Below are 19,003 nucleotides of genomic sequence, written 5' to 3' on the forward strand. Positions count from 1 at the left end.
TGCACACAGTGATGTACAGTCCCATTCTATAGACATGAGTGCACACAGTGATATATGGTCCCATTCTATAGACATAAGTGCACACAGTGATGTACAGACCCATTCTATAGACATGAGTGCACACAGTGATATACAGTCCCATTCTATAGACATGAGTGCACACAGTGATGTACATACCCATTCTATAGACATGAGTGCACACAGTGATGTACAGTCCCATTCTATAGACATGAGTGCACACAGTGATGTACAGACCCATTCTATAGACATGAGTGCACACATTGATGTACAGTCCCATTCTATAGATATGAGTGCACACAGTGATGTACAGTCCCATTCTATAGACATGAGTGCACACAGTGATGCACAGACCCATTCTATAGACATGAGTGCACACAGTGATGTACAGTCCCATTCTATAGACATGAGTGCACACAGTGATGTACAGTCCCATTCTATAGACATGAGTGCACAAAGTGGTGTACAGACCCATTCTATAGACATGAGTGCACACAGTGATATACAGTCCCATTCTATAGACATGAGTGCACACAGTGATGTACAGTCCCATTCTATAGACATGAGTGCACACAGTGATGTACAGTCCCATTCTATAGACATGAGTGCACACAGTGATATACAGTCCCATTCTATAGACATGAGTGCACACAGTGATACACAGTTCCATTCTATAGACATGAGTTTACAAAGTGGTGTACAGACCCATTCTATAGACATGAGTGCACACAGTGATATACAGTCCCATTCTATAGACATGAGTGCACACAGTGATGTACAGACCCATTCTATAGACATGAGTGCACACAGTGATGTACAGCCCCATTCTATAGACATGAGTGCACACAGTGATGTACAGACCCATTCTATAGACATGAGTGCACACAGTGATGTACAGTCCCATTCTATAAACATGAGTGCACACAGTGATGTACAGACCCATTCTATAGACATGAGTGCACACAGTGATGTACAGTCCCATTCTATAGACATGAGTGCACACAGTGATGTGCAGTCCCATTCTATAGACATGAGTGCACACAGTGATGTACAGTCCCATTCTATAGACATGAGTGCACACAGTGATATACAGTCCCATTCTATAGACATGAGTGCACACAGTGATGTACAGTCCCATTCTATAGACATGAGTGCACACAGTGATGCACAGACCCATTCTATAGACATGAGTGCACACAGTGATGTACAGTCCCATTCTATAGACATGAGTGCACACAGTGATGTACAGTCCCATTCTATAGACATGAGTGCACACAGTGATGTACAGACCCATTCTATAGACATGAGTGCACACAGTGATGTACAGACCCATTCTATAGACATGAGTGCACACAGTGATGTACAGTCCCATTCTATAGACATGAGTGCACACAGTGATGTACTGTCCCATTCTATAGACATGAGTGCACACAGTGATGTACAGTCCCATTCTATAGACATGAGTGCACACACAGTGAATGTGGTCTATGTAGCAGCCCGATAATCAGCATAGATATATTATCCCGGATACTTTTATTATTCATCTGTGGGATCCGTGTAATTTTACATTTCCTTTTGATTTTTGTTGCTGCACTTTTACCTGCGCCTCCTTTCCCCCCAGGATCATGGCATCGGGATCAGTAGAATGACTGGATAACTCCTTCCACAGCGGGGTCCATATGTTTCCAGGAGATATGCTGAAGGTACAGTACACAATGGGTGTAATGCTATTGGCACTGCAATATTGTACTGTATGGGAGAATAGTATTTTGGTTGACATTGCAATAGACTTTATCAAATTTAATCTTTGGACTAAACAACTCTAAATAGCAGGAGAACAGATCATGTTCTATTCCTCAATCTATTCCTAATATTTGGGTCTGGGGATGCACTTACAGCTTCTTACTCTCTGCTGTACTCTCAGAGGAGACCGAGAAGCTGTAAGTGCATTTTCCAGGCTATAACTTCAATACTCAATTTGTGGCTTAAGCAGCACATTGGTTCCATAAAGGGATCTCTTTATTTTTAACTTTTAAAGGGCTAGACACTCATGTAAATAGTTTGGGGCAAGTGAGGGTGGGGCAAAAGTTGCCGACAAGGCCCTTTAAGAACAGTCATGACCCTTCTCAGGGAATAACCCTTCATACCTGTGATGCCGGGAGGAAATTAACTTTATTCCTCTCAGTAGCACTTGGGCTTCAATCACGGGTCGGCGCTGGCTCTACTGGCTATACTCTGTGTATAGAGAACGGCGGCTTTAACCGCGCACTCAGCTCTGACTGATAGCGGCTCAACATTAGGGTGCACTCACATCCGCGTGTATACAGTAGCGGGGATTCTTAGCCAGAAAAGTTGGAGGGTGTTATGCGTTTTTTCTCACATAGCATCCGTATGACATGTGTATATAACCACTGAGCCAGCGTGCTAACCACTGAGCCACCATGCTGTTTTACATCCAGTGTAGAGCAAAATACAACATAGTAAACAGTGTACCAAAGATCACCAGCATTTCTCAACGCCAACAGAACAGTTCAATTTATGAAGGACCAACCCTATAATATATATATATATATATATATATATATATAATTGCCTAAGGGTATTTCCGTCTGTCTGTCTGTCCTGGAAATCCCACGTCTCTGATTGGTCGAGGCCGCCAGGCCTCGACCAATGAGCGACAGGCACAGTATCGACGTAGAAATCCCGCGTCTCTGATTGGTCGAGGCCACCAGGCCTCGACCAATCAGCGACCGGCACAGCGACGATGATGTCATAAAGGATGTAGAAATCCCATGTTTCTGATTCAGCGACGGGCACAGTATCGACATAGATGTCATAATGGTTGCCATGGCGACGATGGTGTCATAAAGGTTGCCTTGACCAATCAGCGACGGGCACAGTCTGCCGTGAATTCTGGAATCATCATTGTCCATATACTACGGGGACATGCATATTCTAGAATACCTGATGCGTTAGAATCGGGCCACAATCTATTCTAGAATATGCATGTCCCCGTAGTATATGGACAATGATGATTCCAGAATTCGCGGCAGACTGTGTCCGTCGCTGATTGGTCGAGGCAACCTTTATGACATCATCGTCGCCATGGCAACCATTATGACATCTACGTCGATACTGTGCCCGTCGCTGAATCAGAAGAGTGAGATGTCTACGTCCTTTATGACATCATCGTCGCTGTGCCCGTTGCTGATTGGTCGAGGCCTGGCGGCCTCGACCAATCAGAGACGCGGGATTTCTACGTCGATGCTGTGCCGGTCTCTGATTGGTCGAGGCCTGGCGGCCTCGACCAATCAGAGACGCGGGATTTCCAGGACAGACAGACAGACAGAAAGACAGACAGACGGAAAAACCCTTAGACAATTATATATATAGACTAGATTGTGGCCCGATTCTAACGCATCGGGTATTCTAGAATATGCATGTCCCCGTAGTATATGGACAATGAGGATTCCAGAATTCGCGGCAGACTGTGCCCGTCGCTGATTGGTCGAGGCAACCTTTATGACATCATTGTCGCCATGGCAACCATTATGACATCTACATCGATACTGTGCCCGTAGCTGAATCAGAAACGCGGGATTTCTACGTCCTTTATGACATCATCGTCGCTGTGCCCGTCGCTGATTGGTCGAGGCCTGGCAGCCTCGACCAATCAGACGCGGGATGTCTACGTCCTTTATGACACTGCCTCCGCCGTGTTTTACAGATGATGTGGTATGCTTTGGATCATGTGCTGTACCTCGCCTTTGCCATACTTTTCTCTTTCCATCATTCTGGTAGAGGTTGATGTTGGTTTCATCTGTCCAAAGAATGTTCTTCCAGAACTGTGCTGGCTTTTTCAGATGTTTTTTTAGTAAAGTCCAGTCTAGCCTTTTTATTCTTGATGCTTATGAGTGGTTTGCACCGTGCAGTGAACCCTCTGTATTTCCTTTCATGCAGTCTTCTCTTTATGGTAGATTTGGATATTGATACGCCGACCTCCTGGAGAGGGTTGGTCACTTGGTTGGTTGTTGTGAAGGGGTTTCTCTTCACCATGGAGATTATTCTGCGATCATCCACCACTGTTGCCTTCCGTGGGCGCCCAGGTCTTTTTGCAATGATGAGTTCACCAGTGCTTTCTTTCTTTCTCAGGATGTACCAAACTGTAGATTTTGCCACTCCTACTATTGTAGCAATTTCTCGGAAGGGTTTTTTCTGTTTTCGCAGCTTAAGGATGGCTTGTTTCACCTGCATGGAGAGCTCCTTTGACTTCATGTTTTCTTCCCAGCAAAACCTTCCAAATGCGTGCACCACACCTCAAATCAACTCCAGGCCTTTTATCTGCTTAATTGAGAATTACATAACGAAGGGATTGCCCACACCTGTTCATGAAATAACCTTGGAGTCAATTGTCCAATTACTTTTGGTCCCTTTAAAAACAGGGTGGCACATGTTACGGAGCTGAAACTCCTAAACCCTTCATCCAATTTTAATGTGGATACCCTCAAATGAAAGCTGAAAGTCTGAACTTCAACTGCATCTGAATTGTTTTGTTTAAAATTCATTGTGGTAATGTCTATAACCAAAATTAGAAAAATGTTGTCTCTGTCCAAATATATATGGACCTAACTGTATATATCTATTATAGGGTTGGTCCTTCATAAATTAAACTGTTCTGTTGGCGTTGAGAAGTGCTGATGATCTTTGGTACACTGTTTACTATGTTGTATTGTGCTCTACACTGGATGTAAAACAGCATGGTGGCTCAGTGGTTATATGGTTTTAGTGGTTTATATTACAGTTTAGTTGGAGAGTGTTATGCGTTTTTTCTCACATAGCATCCGTATGACATGTGTATATAACCGCTGAGCCAGCGTGCTAACCACTGAGCCACCATGCTGTTTTACATCCAGTGTAGAGCACAATACAACATAGTAAACAGTGCACCAAAGATCATCAGCACTTCTCAACGCCAACAGAACAGTTTAATTTATGAAGGACCAACCCTATAATAGATATATATATATATATATATCTATATATATAATTGTCTAAGGGTTTTTCCGTCTGTCTGTCTGTCCTGGAAATCCCGGCTCTCTGATTGGTCGAGGCCGCCAGACCAATCAGAGACCGGCACGGCATCGACGTAGAAATCCCGCGTCTCTGATTGGTCGAGGCCTGGCAGCCTCGACCAATCAGAGACGGGCACAGCGACGATGATGTCATAAAGGACGTAGAAATCCCACGTCTGATTGGTCGAGGCCGCCAGGCCTCGACCAATCAGTGACGGGCACAGCGACGATGATGTCATAATGATGTCATAAAGGACGTAGAAATCCCACGTTTCTGATTCAGTGACGGGCACAGTATCGACGTAGATGTCATAATGGTTGCCATGGCGACGATGATGTCATAAAGGTTGCCTCAACCAATCAGCGACGGGCACAGTCTGCCGTGAATTCTGGAATCATCATTGTCCATATACTACGGGGACATGCATATTCTAGAATACCCGATGCGTAAGAATCGGACCACAATCTAGTATATATGTATATATATATATATATATATATATATATATACCACACACACACACAATACAGAGCAAAAGTTTGGACACACCTTCTCATTTAAAGATTTTTCTGTATTTTCATGACTATGAAAATTGAATTGTAAATTCACACTGAAGGCATCAAAACTATGAATTAACACATGTGGAATTATATACTTAATAAAAAAGTGTGAAACAACTGAAATTATGTCTTATATTCTAGGTTCTTCAAAGTAGCCACCTTTTGCTTTGATGACTTCTTTGCACACTCTTGGCATTCTCTTGATGAGCTTCAAGAGGTAGTCACCGGGAATGGTTTACACTTCACAGTTGTGCCCTGTCAGGTTTAATAAGTGAGTTTTCTTGCCTTATAAATGGGATTGGGACCATCAGTTGTGTTGAGCAGAAGTCTGGTTGATACACAGCTGATAGTCCTACTGAATAGACTGTTAGAATTTGTATTATGGCAAGAAAAAGCAGCTAAGTAAAGAAATACGAGTGGCCATCATTACTTTAAGAAATAAAGGTCAGTCAGTCAGTCCGAAAAATTGGGAAAACTTTGAAAGTGTCCCCAAGTGCAGTGGCAAAAACCATCAAGCGCTACAAAGAAACTGGCTCACATGAGGACCGCCCCAGGAAAGGAAGACCAAGAGTCACCTCTGCTTCTGAGGATAAGTTTATCCGAGTCACCAGCCTCAGAAATCGCAGGTTAACAGCAGCTCAGATTAGAGACCAGGTCAATGCCACACAGAGTTCTAATAGCAGACACATCTCTACAACAACTGTTAAGAGGAGACTTTGTGCAGCAGGCCTTCATGGTAAAATAGCTGCTAGGAAACCACTGCTAAGGACAGGCAACAAGCAGAAGAGACTTGTTTGGGCTAAAGAACACAAGGAATGAACATTAGACCAGTGGAAATCTGTGCTTTGGTCTGTTGAGTCTAAATTTGAGATCTTTGGTTCCAACCACCTTGTCTTTGTGCGACGCAGAAAAGGTGAACGGATGGACTCTACATGCCTGGTTCTCACCGTGAAGCATGGAGGAGGAGGTGTGATGGTGTTGGGGGGCTGTGCTGGTGACACTGTTGGGGATTTATTAAAAATTGAAGGCATACTGAACCAGCATGGCTACCACAGCATCTTGCAGCGGCATGCTATTCCATCCGGTTTGCGTTTAGTTGGACCATCATTTATTTTTCAAAAGGATAATGACCCCAAACACACCTCCAGGCTGTGTAAGGGCTATTTGACCAAGAAGGAGAGTGATGGGTGCTACGCCAGATGACCTGGCCTCCACAGTCACCAGATCTGAACCCAATCGAGATGGTTTGGGGTGAGCTGGACCGCAGAGTGAAGGCAAAAGGGCCAACAAGTGCTAAGCATCTCTGGGAACTCCTTCAAAATTGTTGGAAGACCATTCCCGGTGACTACCTCTTGAAGCTCCTCAAGAGGATGCCAAGAGTGTGCAAAGCAGTTATCAAAGCAAAAGGTGGCTACTTTGAAGAACCTAGAATATAAGACATAATTTCAGCTGCTTCACACTTTTTTGTTAAGTATATAATTCCACATGTGTTATTTCATAGTTTTGATGCCTTCAGTGTGAATGTATAATTCTCATAGTCATAAAAATACAGAAAAATCTTTAAATGAGAAGGTGTGTCCAAACTTTTGGTCTGTACTATATATATGTTTTACACACACATACAGCTAGATAGATAGAATTTTTTCTAACCATATGCACACTGATGGTGTAAATGCATCCTTTTTATAGCACAAAAGTTTAAAGAAAAATGCAATTTCTTTTATGTTGTAGTGAAGATGTTTGATATATTCAAGTTACACCCATAACTAAATATGGAGACAGATCCTACCTATTTACTCGTACGTTGTACTGGCTTTCATCTACAGCCATTGCCTTTGTCATTGCAGTCACTGCTCCCTGTTTAATAAAAAAAAAAACAATGAGGACTTGCTAAAACTCAAGACAACACAAAATACAACACAAGGCAAGACATTACACAAGACAAAACACAGGAGCGACACTATGAAACGTAAAACACTACACAAGGCAAAAAACAGGACGCCAGACACTACACTGGAACCTGCCATTGTCTGACCACTGCAGTATTGTAGCAGATAGTCAGAATGGCTGGGCTTCATGGGAGGACTAAGATGGCAGGCATGGGGTCTTTTCATCAAGCAATGGGTGCGGTGCATGTCTGCTCCATCAATCGTGCCATTTAAGTGCTGCAGTGAGTGATGGACAGCAGCATACAAATGGTTAATAGCAGTGATCGGAGCAAACTCTGGTCGCTGAGGTTACAGGATGATGCTGGGTATGTGAAGATTTAGCTCCCAGCCCGCTCCATACACTGGCACCCAACATGTGACATTGTACCTTCGTGGCCACGTAAGGGATTGCATGTTTCTGACCAATAATCCCAACAAGACTTGATACGTTGATAATGTTCCCTTGGGTTTTTCGCAGATGTGGTAAAGCATACTGAGCCGGAGATGAAAAACAACCCAAAAAGAAGAAACAAGAAGAATTATTGACACATACATAGCACAAAGGGTAACAACTTTGTAAAATTTCCTTAGGGTGAGGAAATGTTTGCTAGGTCTCGTGCCTAATAGATGTTTACTCGCTTATTGATGACATCTTTGAGGTACATTCACATTACTCTAATAGGACAAAGATAGTCAAGCGGGGCAATAAATATGCAATTAAAGAGATAAATTGATTGGAAGATCAGCTTTAGTATCCACGTGAGTACAGTAGGCCAAAATTTCAGTCCACTGTGGCCGGTGTTACTGTAACAGAACATGTGCGCCCCCTCCCTTGGATGAGAAGCCCCCACACATGAATGGTCTCAGAAGGCCTTACTGTTAGATGACTCAGGAGTCATGGTAGTGTTCTCCTCTTCTCCGTAAAATTAATCTTCCAGATGCCCCAAACAGTCTGAAGGGGCAATAACTTTACCCCATTCCTTTGCAGTCCAATACCCGCTCTTCCTGCAGAAGGTCAGTCTGTCCTTGATATTTTTCTTGGAGAGAGAGACTTCTTTACTGCCCTTCTTGCCACCAACCCAGCCTTCAAAAGGCTTCACCCACCTGTTGGCTTTATGTGTTGGGTTTCTTTTCGACCATGGAGGAGGCTCGTTTACGATTTTCCCTAAGATCACTGCCGTGAATAAAGAACGGGATCTAAACATCCTTCAAGAGCAACTTCTCCCAACCATTTGGTGATCAACAATGCTTTTTTCCAGCAGACCATGTCACAAGGTAAAAGTGATAACTAAGTGGTTCGGTGAACAAAAAATTGAAAGGTTGCGTCAATGTCCAGGAAACTGCCCATATCTTAATCCCATTGAGAACTTGTGGTCAATCCTCAAAAGGTGGGTAACAAAGACACAGAAATTGTGATAAACTCCACGCCTTGATGAGACAAAAATGGGTCATCAGTCAGGATTTGGCCCAGATTCTGGTATCCAGAAGCCCGGACAAAGTCTTGAAAAACAAGAGTCAACTCTGTAAATATTGAGACTTTGCACAAACTTGATGTAGAAACATCCGACTAAAAGATCTGAAAACACTGAAGCAGCAAAATGTGAAAACCAAAATCTGTGTCAGTCTGAAAACTTTTGGTTATGACTGTCAGTCAGGGGTCTCGCTCCTGGGATCAGACCTGTCTGATGTAAGCCATACCTGTCGAAAAGCCACTACCATTTCATACATGAGCTGCTGCTCACATATCAGATTGTGAAGGACTCTCCGAGATTTACATCACTGAGTTATTGTCCTTCAGGGGTAAGAATGTGACCCAAGCATGGAAATGGATTAAAATTCATGAGAAGCACTGAAATTGGGCAATGTGAACAAATAAAAGTGAAATTCTGAGATAAAGGTATAAATCGAAGATAAAAAAAACCCCTACATTTCTGAGATAAAAAGGCAGAAGGATCAACTCCAGAGAAAAACAGTAAAAAAAAGCTATCATCCATAGTCACAACTTACATGTTCCCAAAGTTTAATTGACATGAGAAGGTTACCCACAGGTGACATTTTTGTCTGGTGTGTGGCCTAGGGATACATGGCATGATCAAGGTTCGCTCCATGCCACTGCTACAAGAGACTGGGGTCACTTTTTGGCCCCCAAAAGCTACTGTGAAGAGCAAGCTACATGAAGTCCAACTTTCAAATGTTTTACAACTTGTCGCAGGACCTTGGGGTTGCCATGCGACCCTATCCCCTTGTATTATGCAGCGATGTAGCGGCGGCACTGAGCGAACCTTGGTCAGGTGTCACGAGTACATTTTCCGTGGAGTCCTAGAATTAGCAAATCTAAATTCAGATTTTCTTTTTTTAATACCAAAAAATTCTGACTTTTTTAACGTGAATACTTGTAAAAAATGAAAAATTACACTGCCTAAGGATGTTAAAAGTATCTGACGTCTGTGTTTGGACTTTGCAGATTCATGGAGCAAATTTCATGCCGCAAATCATTAGAAAAATTTCACGCGCTAATGAGAAAAACCCTACTCATAGGTATAAAAAAATCAGCACTGAAAGATAGTCTTGTTCCAGATTTTGTTGTGCATGTTCCCTATGAGTCTCACCCCTCCAATGCTAGAGGCATATCCACAGCAAATTTCACGTGGGACATATGAAGAACTTGTGGTGTTATCCATTTCTTTTTTGCCTTATGGTTTTTGAAAAACTAAAATATACAAAGCAATAATATTTCAGATGTTACATTTATTATTCCGGTAATTACCTTTGCGGTGAGAAAGTAGCCAATCAGATTCAGGCTTAGAAGGTCCTGGAAGTCCTGGGCACTTGTGTTATCTATGATTTGTTCTGGAGGATCTAGAATCACACAAACCACAGATCACACAATAGTTACTTAATCTATAAAGTACAGAGCGGCAATGTAAGACCCCCGATACATTAGAGAAATGTCAGTCAAACCCTTGTGGGACTAGCTAGCGCCCCGACTCTCCCCAAATATATAGTATTGGGGGGACACACACTCAGCTATCCCTGTTAGGTGAGTGTCCAAGAATTCAGGATTAACTTCCTATCTTGGTGAAAACCCTGTAATAGCTATCTCCTAGTTCATTGTTGATATAGCCTGATTTTCTAGGGTAGCGCATTCCAGAAAACTGGTGCAGCTTGAGAAAAGTCTAGATTGGAGTTTACTCGTCAATTGACAGAAAATTTTTATGGGAGTGCTTCTTTCATATCCAAGCTATTCATAGCCTGCCATCTGGATGTCCACTATGTAATAATATATTTCTTTCCTGCAGCATTATCTACACCAGAAATGTTTGGCTGTTTGGCCAGAGACACATTATTCTGTAAAGAGAATATCTGGCTTCCATGGAGTGTTCTTAATCCAAGAGAGGAGGAGAAGAAGATGAAGTAATATGTCGACATTATTTATAATAAAACTATTATACATTTTGTATGATTCTGGAGAGTGACAGCTGTAAACTTAACTGTTAATGATGGTAATAAAACTATGTCACCTATCCACTGATATCTGGCAGATCACTGGGAATTCAATAGCTGGGACCCCCACTTAGCCCAAAAAGGGGGCTCTAAAATGACCCATCAGTATTGAGTGGTGGTTAAGCGCTAGTTCTTTTCCAGCAATCCCATAGAGAATGAGTGGTCGGACCCCCATCGGTCAGACGCTCACTGATCCCCAAGTCCTTTGGATAGGTAATAACCTTTAATGTTGGGACTAGCCCTTTAAAAGATACTTACGCCATCCAGCGTTGTTGATCAGACAGTCTATTTTCCCGAATGTTTTCACAGTTTCATCAATCAACTTCTATTAAAAAAAAGCACAATATTATTTATAATTTCCTATTGAGTCACGATAGAAGCATCAATAAAACTCACACCTCATCTTTTGTCGTACAGGCAGGCTTGGACTGGCCCACCGGAGAACAGGAGAATCCTCCGGTGGGCCGCCACACTCTTATATGAGCACTACTTGGCACAATATACTGGAATCACTATGTCGCCACATGTAGGTGTGAACAGAACTTGAGAAGTAAATGCACCGTGATCAGATCTTCAGGTTCAAGTCTATTCATTACACACTGGGAAATAAGGCAAAAGTGCAAAATAAAAATATCACAGACACTAAGCAACAAAAAACACAGACCTTGATTTCATCCTCTTTGGTTACATCACAAGAGACATAAATGGCGGCTCCGGACCCGGAAGATTCCAGCTCAGCTTCAAGGTCACAGGCCGTCTCCTCTGCAAATAACGCAGAATGATGAGCGAAGCTGGATTATATTATTTTACATCATCGCATGTGTCCAAAATGACCCCAAAAATCTCTGACAAGACCCGGCCACTAGGGGTCGCCCTTCTAACTTCTCCTTGTAAAGTGTAATTCATCTCCAGCTGTGACCCTCTATAATGTGGATGTGACCTCTATAATGTGGATGTGACCCTCTATAATGTGGATGTGACCCTCTATAATGTGGATGTGACCCTCTATAATGTGGATGTGACCTCTATAATGTGGATGTGACCTCTATAATGTGGATGTGACCCTCTATAATGAGGATGTGACCTCTATAATGTGGATGTGACCCTCTATAATGTGGATGTGACCCTCTATAATGTGGATGTGACCCTCTATAATGTGGATGTGACCCTCTATAATGTGGATGTGACCCTCTATAATGTGGATGTGACCCTCTATAATGTGGATGTGACCCTCTATAATGTGGATGTGACCCTCTATAATGTGGATGTGACCCTCTATAATGTGGATGTGACCCTCTATAATGTGGATGTGACCCTCTATAATGTGGATGTGACCTCTATAATGTGGATGTGACCCTCTGTAATGTGGATGTGACCCTCTATAATGAGGATGTGACCCTCTATAATGTGGATGTGACCCTCTATAATGTGGATGTGACCCTCTATAATGAGGATGTGACCTCTTCAATGTGGATGTGACCTCTATAATGTGGATGTGACCCTCTATAATGTGGATGTGACCCCTATAATGTGGATGTGACCCTCTATAATGAGGATGTGACCCTCTATAATGTGGATGTGACCCTCTATAATGTGGATGTGACCCTCTATAATGTGGATGTGACCCTCTATAATGTGGATGTGACCCTCTATAATGTGGATGTGACCCCTATAATGTGGATGTGACCCTCTATAATGAGGATGTGACCTCTTCAATGTGAGTGTGACCCTCTATAATGTGGACGTGACCCTCTATAATGTGGATGTGACCTCTTCAATGTGGATGTGACCCTCTATAATGTGGATGTGACCCTCTATAATGTGGATGTGACCCTCTATAATGTGGATGTGACCTCTTCAATGTGGATGTGACCCTCTATAATGTGGATGTGACCCTCTATAATGTGGATGTGACCCTCTATAATGTGGATGTGACCCTCTATAATGTGGATGTGACCCCTATAATGTGGATGTGACCCTCTATAATGTGGATGTGACCTCTATAATGTGGATGTGACCCCTATAATGTGGATGTGACCCTCTATAATGTGGATGTGACCCCTATAATGTGGATGTGACCCTCTATAATGTGGATGTGACCTCTATAATGTGGATGTGACCTCTATAATGAGGATGTGACCCTCTATAATGTGGATGTGACCCTCTATAATGTGGATGTGACCTCTATAATGTGGATGTGACCTCTATAATGTGGATGTGACCCTCTATAATGTGGATGTGACCCTCTATAATGTGGATGTGACCCCTATAATGTGGATGTGACCTCTACAATGTGGATGTGACCCTCTATAATGAGGATGTGACCCTCTATAATGTGGATGTGACCCTCTATAATGTGGATGTGACCCTCTATAATGTGGATGTGACCCTCTATAATGTGGATGTGACCCTCTACAATGTGGATGTGACCTCTATAATGTGGATGTGACCTCTATAATGTGGATGTGACCCCTATAATGTGGATGTGACCCTCTATAATGTGGATGTGACCCCTATAATGTGGATGTGACCCTCTATAATGTGGATGTGACCTCTATAATGTGGATGTGACCTCTATAATGAGGATGTGACCCTCTACAATGTGGATGTGACCTCTATAATGTGGATGTGACCCTCTATAATGTGGATGTGACCCTCTATAATGTGGATGTGACCCTCTACAATGTGGATGTGACCTCTATAATGTGGATGTGACCCTCTATAATGTGGATGTGACCCTCTATAATGTGGATGTGACCCTCTATAATGTGGATGTGACCTCTATAATGTGAATGTGACCTCTATAATGTGGATGAGACCCTCTATAATGTGGATGTGACCCTCTATAATGTGGATGTGACCCTCTATAATGTGGATGTGACCTCTATAATGTGGATGTGACCTCTATAATGTGGATGTGACCCTCTATAATGTGAATGTGACCCTCTATAATGTGGATGTGACCTCTATAATGTGGATGTGACCCTCTATAATGTGGATGTGACCCTCTATAATGTGGATGTGACCTCTATAATGTGGATGTGACCTCTATAATGTGGATGTGACCCTCTATAATGTGGATGTGACCTCTATAATGTGGATGTGACCTCTATAATGTGGATGTGACCTCTATAATGTGGATGTGACCCTCTATAATGTGGATGTGACCCTCTATAATGTGGATGTGACCCTCTATAATGTGGATGTGACCCTCTATAATGTGGATGTGACCTCTTCAATGTGGATGTGACCCTCTATAATGTGGATGTGACCTCTTCAATGTGGATGTGACCCTCTATAATGTGGATGTGACCCTCTATAATGTGGATGTGACCTCTATAATGTGGATGTGACCCTCTACAATGTGGATGTGACCCTCTATAATGTGGATGTGACCCTCTATAATGTGGATGTGACCCTCTATGATGTGGATGAGACCCTCTATAATGTGGATGTGACCCTCTATAATGTGGATGTGACCTCTATAATGTGGATGTGACCTCTATAATGTGGATGTGACCTCTATAATGTGGATGTGACCCTCTATAATGTGGATGTGACCTCTATAATGAGGATGTGACCTCTATAATGTGGATGTGACCCTCTATAATGTGGATGTGACCCTTTATAATGTGGATGTGACCTCTATAATGTGGATGTGACCCTCTATAATGTGGATGTGACCCTCTATAATGAGGATGTGACCCTCTATAATGTGGATGTGACCCTATATAATGTGGATGTGACCCTCTATAATGTGGATGTGACCCTCTATAATGTGGATGTGACCCTTTATAATGTGGATGTGACCTCTATAATGTGGATGTGACCCTCTATAATGTGGATGTGACCCTCTATAATGTGGATGTGACCCTCTATAATGTGGACGTGACCCTCTATAATGTGGATGTGACCCTTTATAATGTGGATGTGACCTCTATAATGTGGATGTGACCCTCTATAATGTGGATGTGACCCTCTATAATGTGGATGTGACCCTCTATAATGTGGATGTGACCCTCTATAATGTGGATGTGACCCTATATAATGTGGATGTGACCCTCTATAATGTGGATGTGACCCTCTATAATGTGGATGTGACCCTTTATAATGTGGATGTGACCTCTATAATGTGGATGTGACCCTCTATAATGTGGATGTGACCCTCTATAATGTGGATGTGACCTCTATAATGTGGACGTGACCCTCTGTAATGTGGATGTGACCCTCTATAATGAGGATGTGACCCTCTATAATGTGGATGTGACCCTCTATAATGTGGACGTGACCCTCTATAATGTGGATGTGACCCTTTATAATGTGGATGTGACCTCTATAATGTGGATGTGACCCTCTATAATGTGGATGTGACCCTCTATAATGTGGATGTGACCCTCTATAATGTGGATGTGACCCTCTATAATGTGGATGTGACCCTATATAATGTGGATGTGACCCTCTATAATGTGGATGTGACCCTCTATAATGTGGATGTGACCCTTTATAATGTGGATGTGACCTCTATAATGTGGATGTGACCCTCTATAATGTGGATGTGACCCTCTATAATGAGGATGTGACCTCTTCAATGTGGATGTGACCTCTATAATGTGGATGTGACCCTCTATAATGTGGATGTGACCCCTATAATGTGGATGTGACCCTCTATAATGAGGATGTGACCCCTATAATGTGGATGTGACCCTCTATAATGTGGATGTGACCTCTATAATGTGGATGTGACCCCTATAATGTGGATGTGACCCTCTATAATGTGGATGTGACCCCTATAATGTGGATGTGACCCTCTATAATGTGGATGTGACCTCTATAATGTGGATGTGACCTCTATAATGTGGATGTGACCCTCTATAATGTGGATGTGACCCTCTATAATGAGGATGTGACCCTCTATAATGTGGATGTGACCCTATATAATGTGGATGTGACCCTCTATAATGTGGATGTGACCCTCTATAATGTGGATGTGACCCTTTATAATGTGGATGTGACCTCTATAATGTGGATGTGACCCTCTATAATGTGGATGTGACCCTCTATAATGTGGATGTGACCCTCTATAATGTGGATGTGACCCTCTATAATGTGGATGTGACCTCTATAATGTGGATGTGACCCTCTGTAATGTGGATGTGACCCTCTATAATGAGGATGTGACCCTCTATAATGTGGATGTGACCCTCTATAATGTGGATGTGACCCTCTATAATGAGGATGTGACCTCTTCAATGTGGATGTGACCTCTATAATGTGGATGTGACCCTCTATAATGTGGATGTGACCCCTATAATGTGGATGTGACCCTCTATAATGAGGATGTGACCCCTATAATGTGGATGTGACCCTCTATAATGTGGATGTGACCTCTATAATGTGGATGTGACCCCTATAATGTGGATGTGACCCTCTATAATGTGGATGTGACCCCTATAATGTGGATGTGACCCCTATAATGTGGATGTGACCCTCTATAATGTGGATGTGACCTCTATAATGTGGATGTGTCCTCTATAATGTGGATGTGACCCTCTACAATGTGGATGTGACCTCTATAATGTGGATGTGACCCTCTATAATGTGGATGTGACCTCTATAATGTGGATGTGACCCTCTACAATGTGGATGTGACCTCTATAATGTGGATGTGACCCTCTATAATGTGGATGTGACCTCTATAATGTGGATGTGACCCTCTATAATGTGGATGTGACCTCTATAATGTGGATGTGACCTCTATAATGTGGATGTGACCCTCTATAATGTGAATGTGACCCTCTATAATGTGGATGTGACCTCTATAATGTGGATGTGACCCTCTATAATGTGGATGTGACCCTCTATAATGTGGATGTGACCTCTATAATGTGGATGTGACCTCTATAATGTGGATGTGACCCTCTATAATGTGGATGTGACCCTCTATAATGTGGATGTGACCTCTATAATGTGGATGTGACCTCTATAATGTGGATGTGACCCTCTATAATGTGGATGTGACCCTCTATAATGTGGATGTGACCCTCTATAATGTGGATGTGACCCTCTATAATGTGGATGTGACCCTCTATAATGTGGATGTGACCTCTTCAATGTGGATGTGACCCTCTATAATGTGGATGTGACCTCTTCAATGTGGATGTGACCCTCTATAATGTGGATGTGACCCTCTATAATGTGGATGTGACCTCTATAATGTGGATGTGACCCTCTACAATGTGGATGTGACCCTCTATAATGAGGATGTGACCCTCTACAATGTGGATGTGACCCTCTATAATGTGGATGTGACCCTCTATAATGTGGATGTGACCCTCTATAATGTGGATGTGACCCTCTATGATGTGGATGAGACCCTCTATAATGTGGATGTGACCCTCTATAATGAGGATGTGACCCTCTATAATGTGGATGTGACCCTCTATGATGTGGATGAGACCCTCTATAATGTGGATGTGACCCTCTATAATGTGGATGTGACCTCTATAATGTGGATGTGACCCCTATAATGTGGATGTGACCCTCTATAATGTGGATGTGACCTCTATAATGTGGATGTGACCCCTATAATGTGGATGTGACCCTCTATAATGTGGATGTGACCCCTATAATGTGGATGTGACCCTCTATAATGTGGATGTGACCTCTATAATGTGGATGTGACCTCTATAATGAGGATGTGACCCTCTATAATGTGGATGTGACCCTCTATAATGTGGATGTGACCTCTATAATGTGGATGTGACCTCTATAATGTGGATGTGACCCTCTATAATGTGGATGTGACCCTCTATAATGTGGATGTGACCCCTATAATGTGGATGTGACCCTCTATAATGTGGATGTGACCTCTATAATGTGGATGTGACCCCTATAATGTGGATGTGACCCTCTATAATGTGGATGTGACCCCTATAATGTGGATGTGACCCTCTATAATGTGGATGTGACCTCTATAATGTGGATGTGACCTCTATAATGAGGATGTGACCCTCTACAATGTGGATGTGACCTCTATAATGTGGATGTGACCCTCTATAATGTGGATGTGACCCTCTATAATGTGGATGTGACCCTCTACAATGTGGATGTGACCTCTATAATGTGGATGTGACCCTCTATAATGTGGATGTGACCTCTATAATGTGGATGTGACCCTCTATAATGTGGATGTGACCTCTATAATGTGAATGTGACCCTCTATAATGTGGATGTGACCCTCTATAATGTGGATGTGACCTCTATAATGTGGATGTGACCTCTATAATGTGGATGTGACCCTCTATAATGTGAATGTGACCCTCTATAATGTGGATGTGACCTCTATAATGTGGATGTGACCCTCTATAATGTGGATGTGACCTCTTCAATGTGGATGTGACCCTCTATAATGTGGATGTGACCCTCTATAATGTGGATGTGACCCTCTATAATGTGGATGTGACCTCTTCAATGTGGACGTGACCCTCTATAATGTGGATGTGACCCTCTATAATGTGGATGTGACCCTCTATAATGTGAATGTGACCCTCTATAATGTGGATGTGACCTCTATAATGTGGATGTGACCCTCTATAATGTGGATGTGACCTCTTCAATGTGGATGTGACCCTCTATAATGTGGATGTGACCTTCTATAATGTGGATGTGACCCTCTATAATGTGGATGTGACCTCTATAATGTGGATGTGACCCCTATAATGTGGATGTGACCCTCTATAATGTGGATGTGACCCCTATAATGTGGATGTGACCCTCTATAATGTGGATGTGACCTCTATAATGTGGATGTGACCTCTATAATGAGGATGTGACCCTCTATAATGTGGATGTGACCCCTATAATGTGGATGTGACCCTCTATAATGTGGATGTGACCTCTATAATGTGGATGTGACCTCTA

At 42.6% G+C, this 19,003-nt stretch overlaps 1 protein-coding gene across 5 annotated transcripts in view; it reads right to left on the reverse strand.

Moving 5' to 3' along the window:
* Positions 1-19,003, reverse strand: part of HSD17B14 (hydroxysteroid 17-beta dehydrogenase 14) — a 64,110-nt gene that overhangs the window by 14,973 nt on the left and 30,134 nt on the right. For 3 of the 5 annotated variants that reach the window (XM_069742727.1, XM_069742726.1, XM_069742725.1), the window contains 6 exons: positions 11,748-11,845; positions 11,342-11,408; positions 10,347-10,438; positions 7,968-8,072; positions 7,441-7,508; positions 1,619-1,715 (listed from right to left, as the gene is read on the reverse strand). In XM_069742727.1, the coding sequence (XP_069598828.1) occupies positions 1,619-1,715; positions 7,441-7,508; positions 7,968-8,072; positions 10,347-10,438; positions 11,342-11,408; positions 11,748-11,845 (527 nt within the window). The remainder of the gene's footprint in view (positions 1-1,618; positions 1,716-7,440; positions 7,509-7,967; positions 8,073-10,346; positions 10,439-11,341; positions 11,409-11,747; positions 11,846-19,003) is intronic. The other 2 variants (XM_069742729.1, XM_069742728.1) reach the window with 1 other exon arrangement.

This window comes from Ranitomeya imitator, chromosome 10 (genome assembly GCF_032444005.1).
Source record: "Ranitomeya imitator isolate aRanImi1 chromosome 10, aRanImi1.pri, whole genome shotgun sequence".
Classification (NCBI taxonomy): domain Eukaryota; kingdom Metazoa; phylum Chordata; class Amphibia; order Anura; family Dendrobatidae; genus Ranitomeya; species Ranitomeya imitator.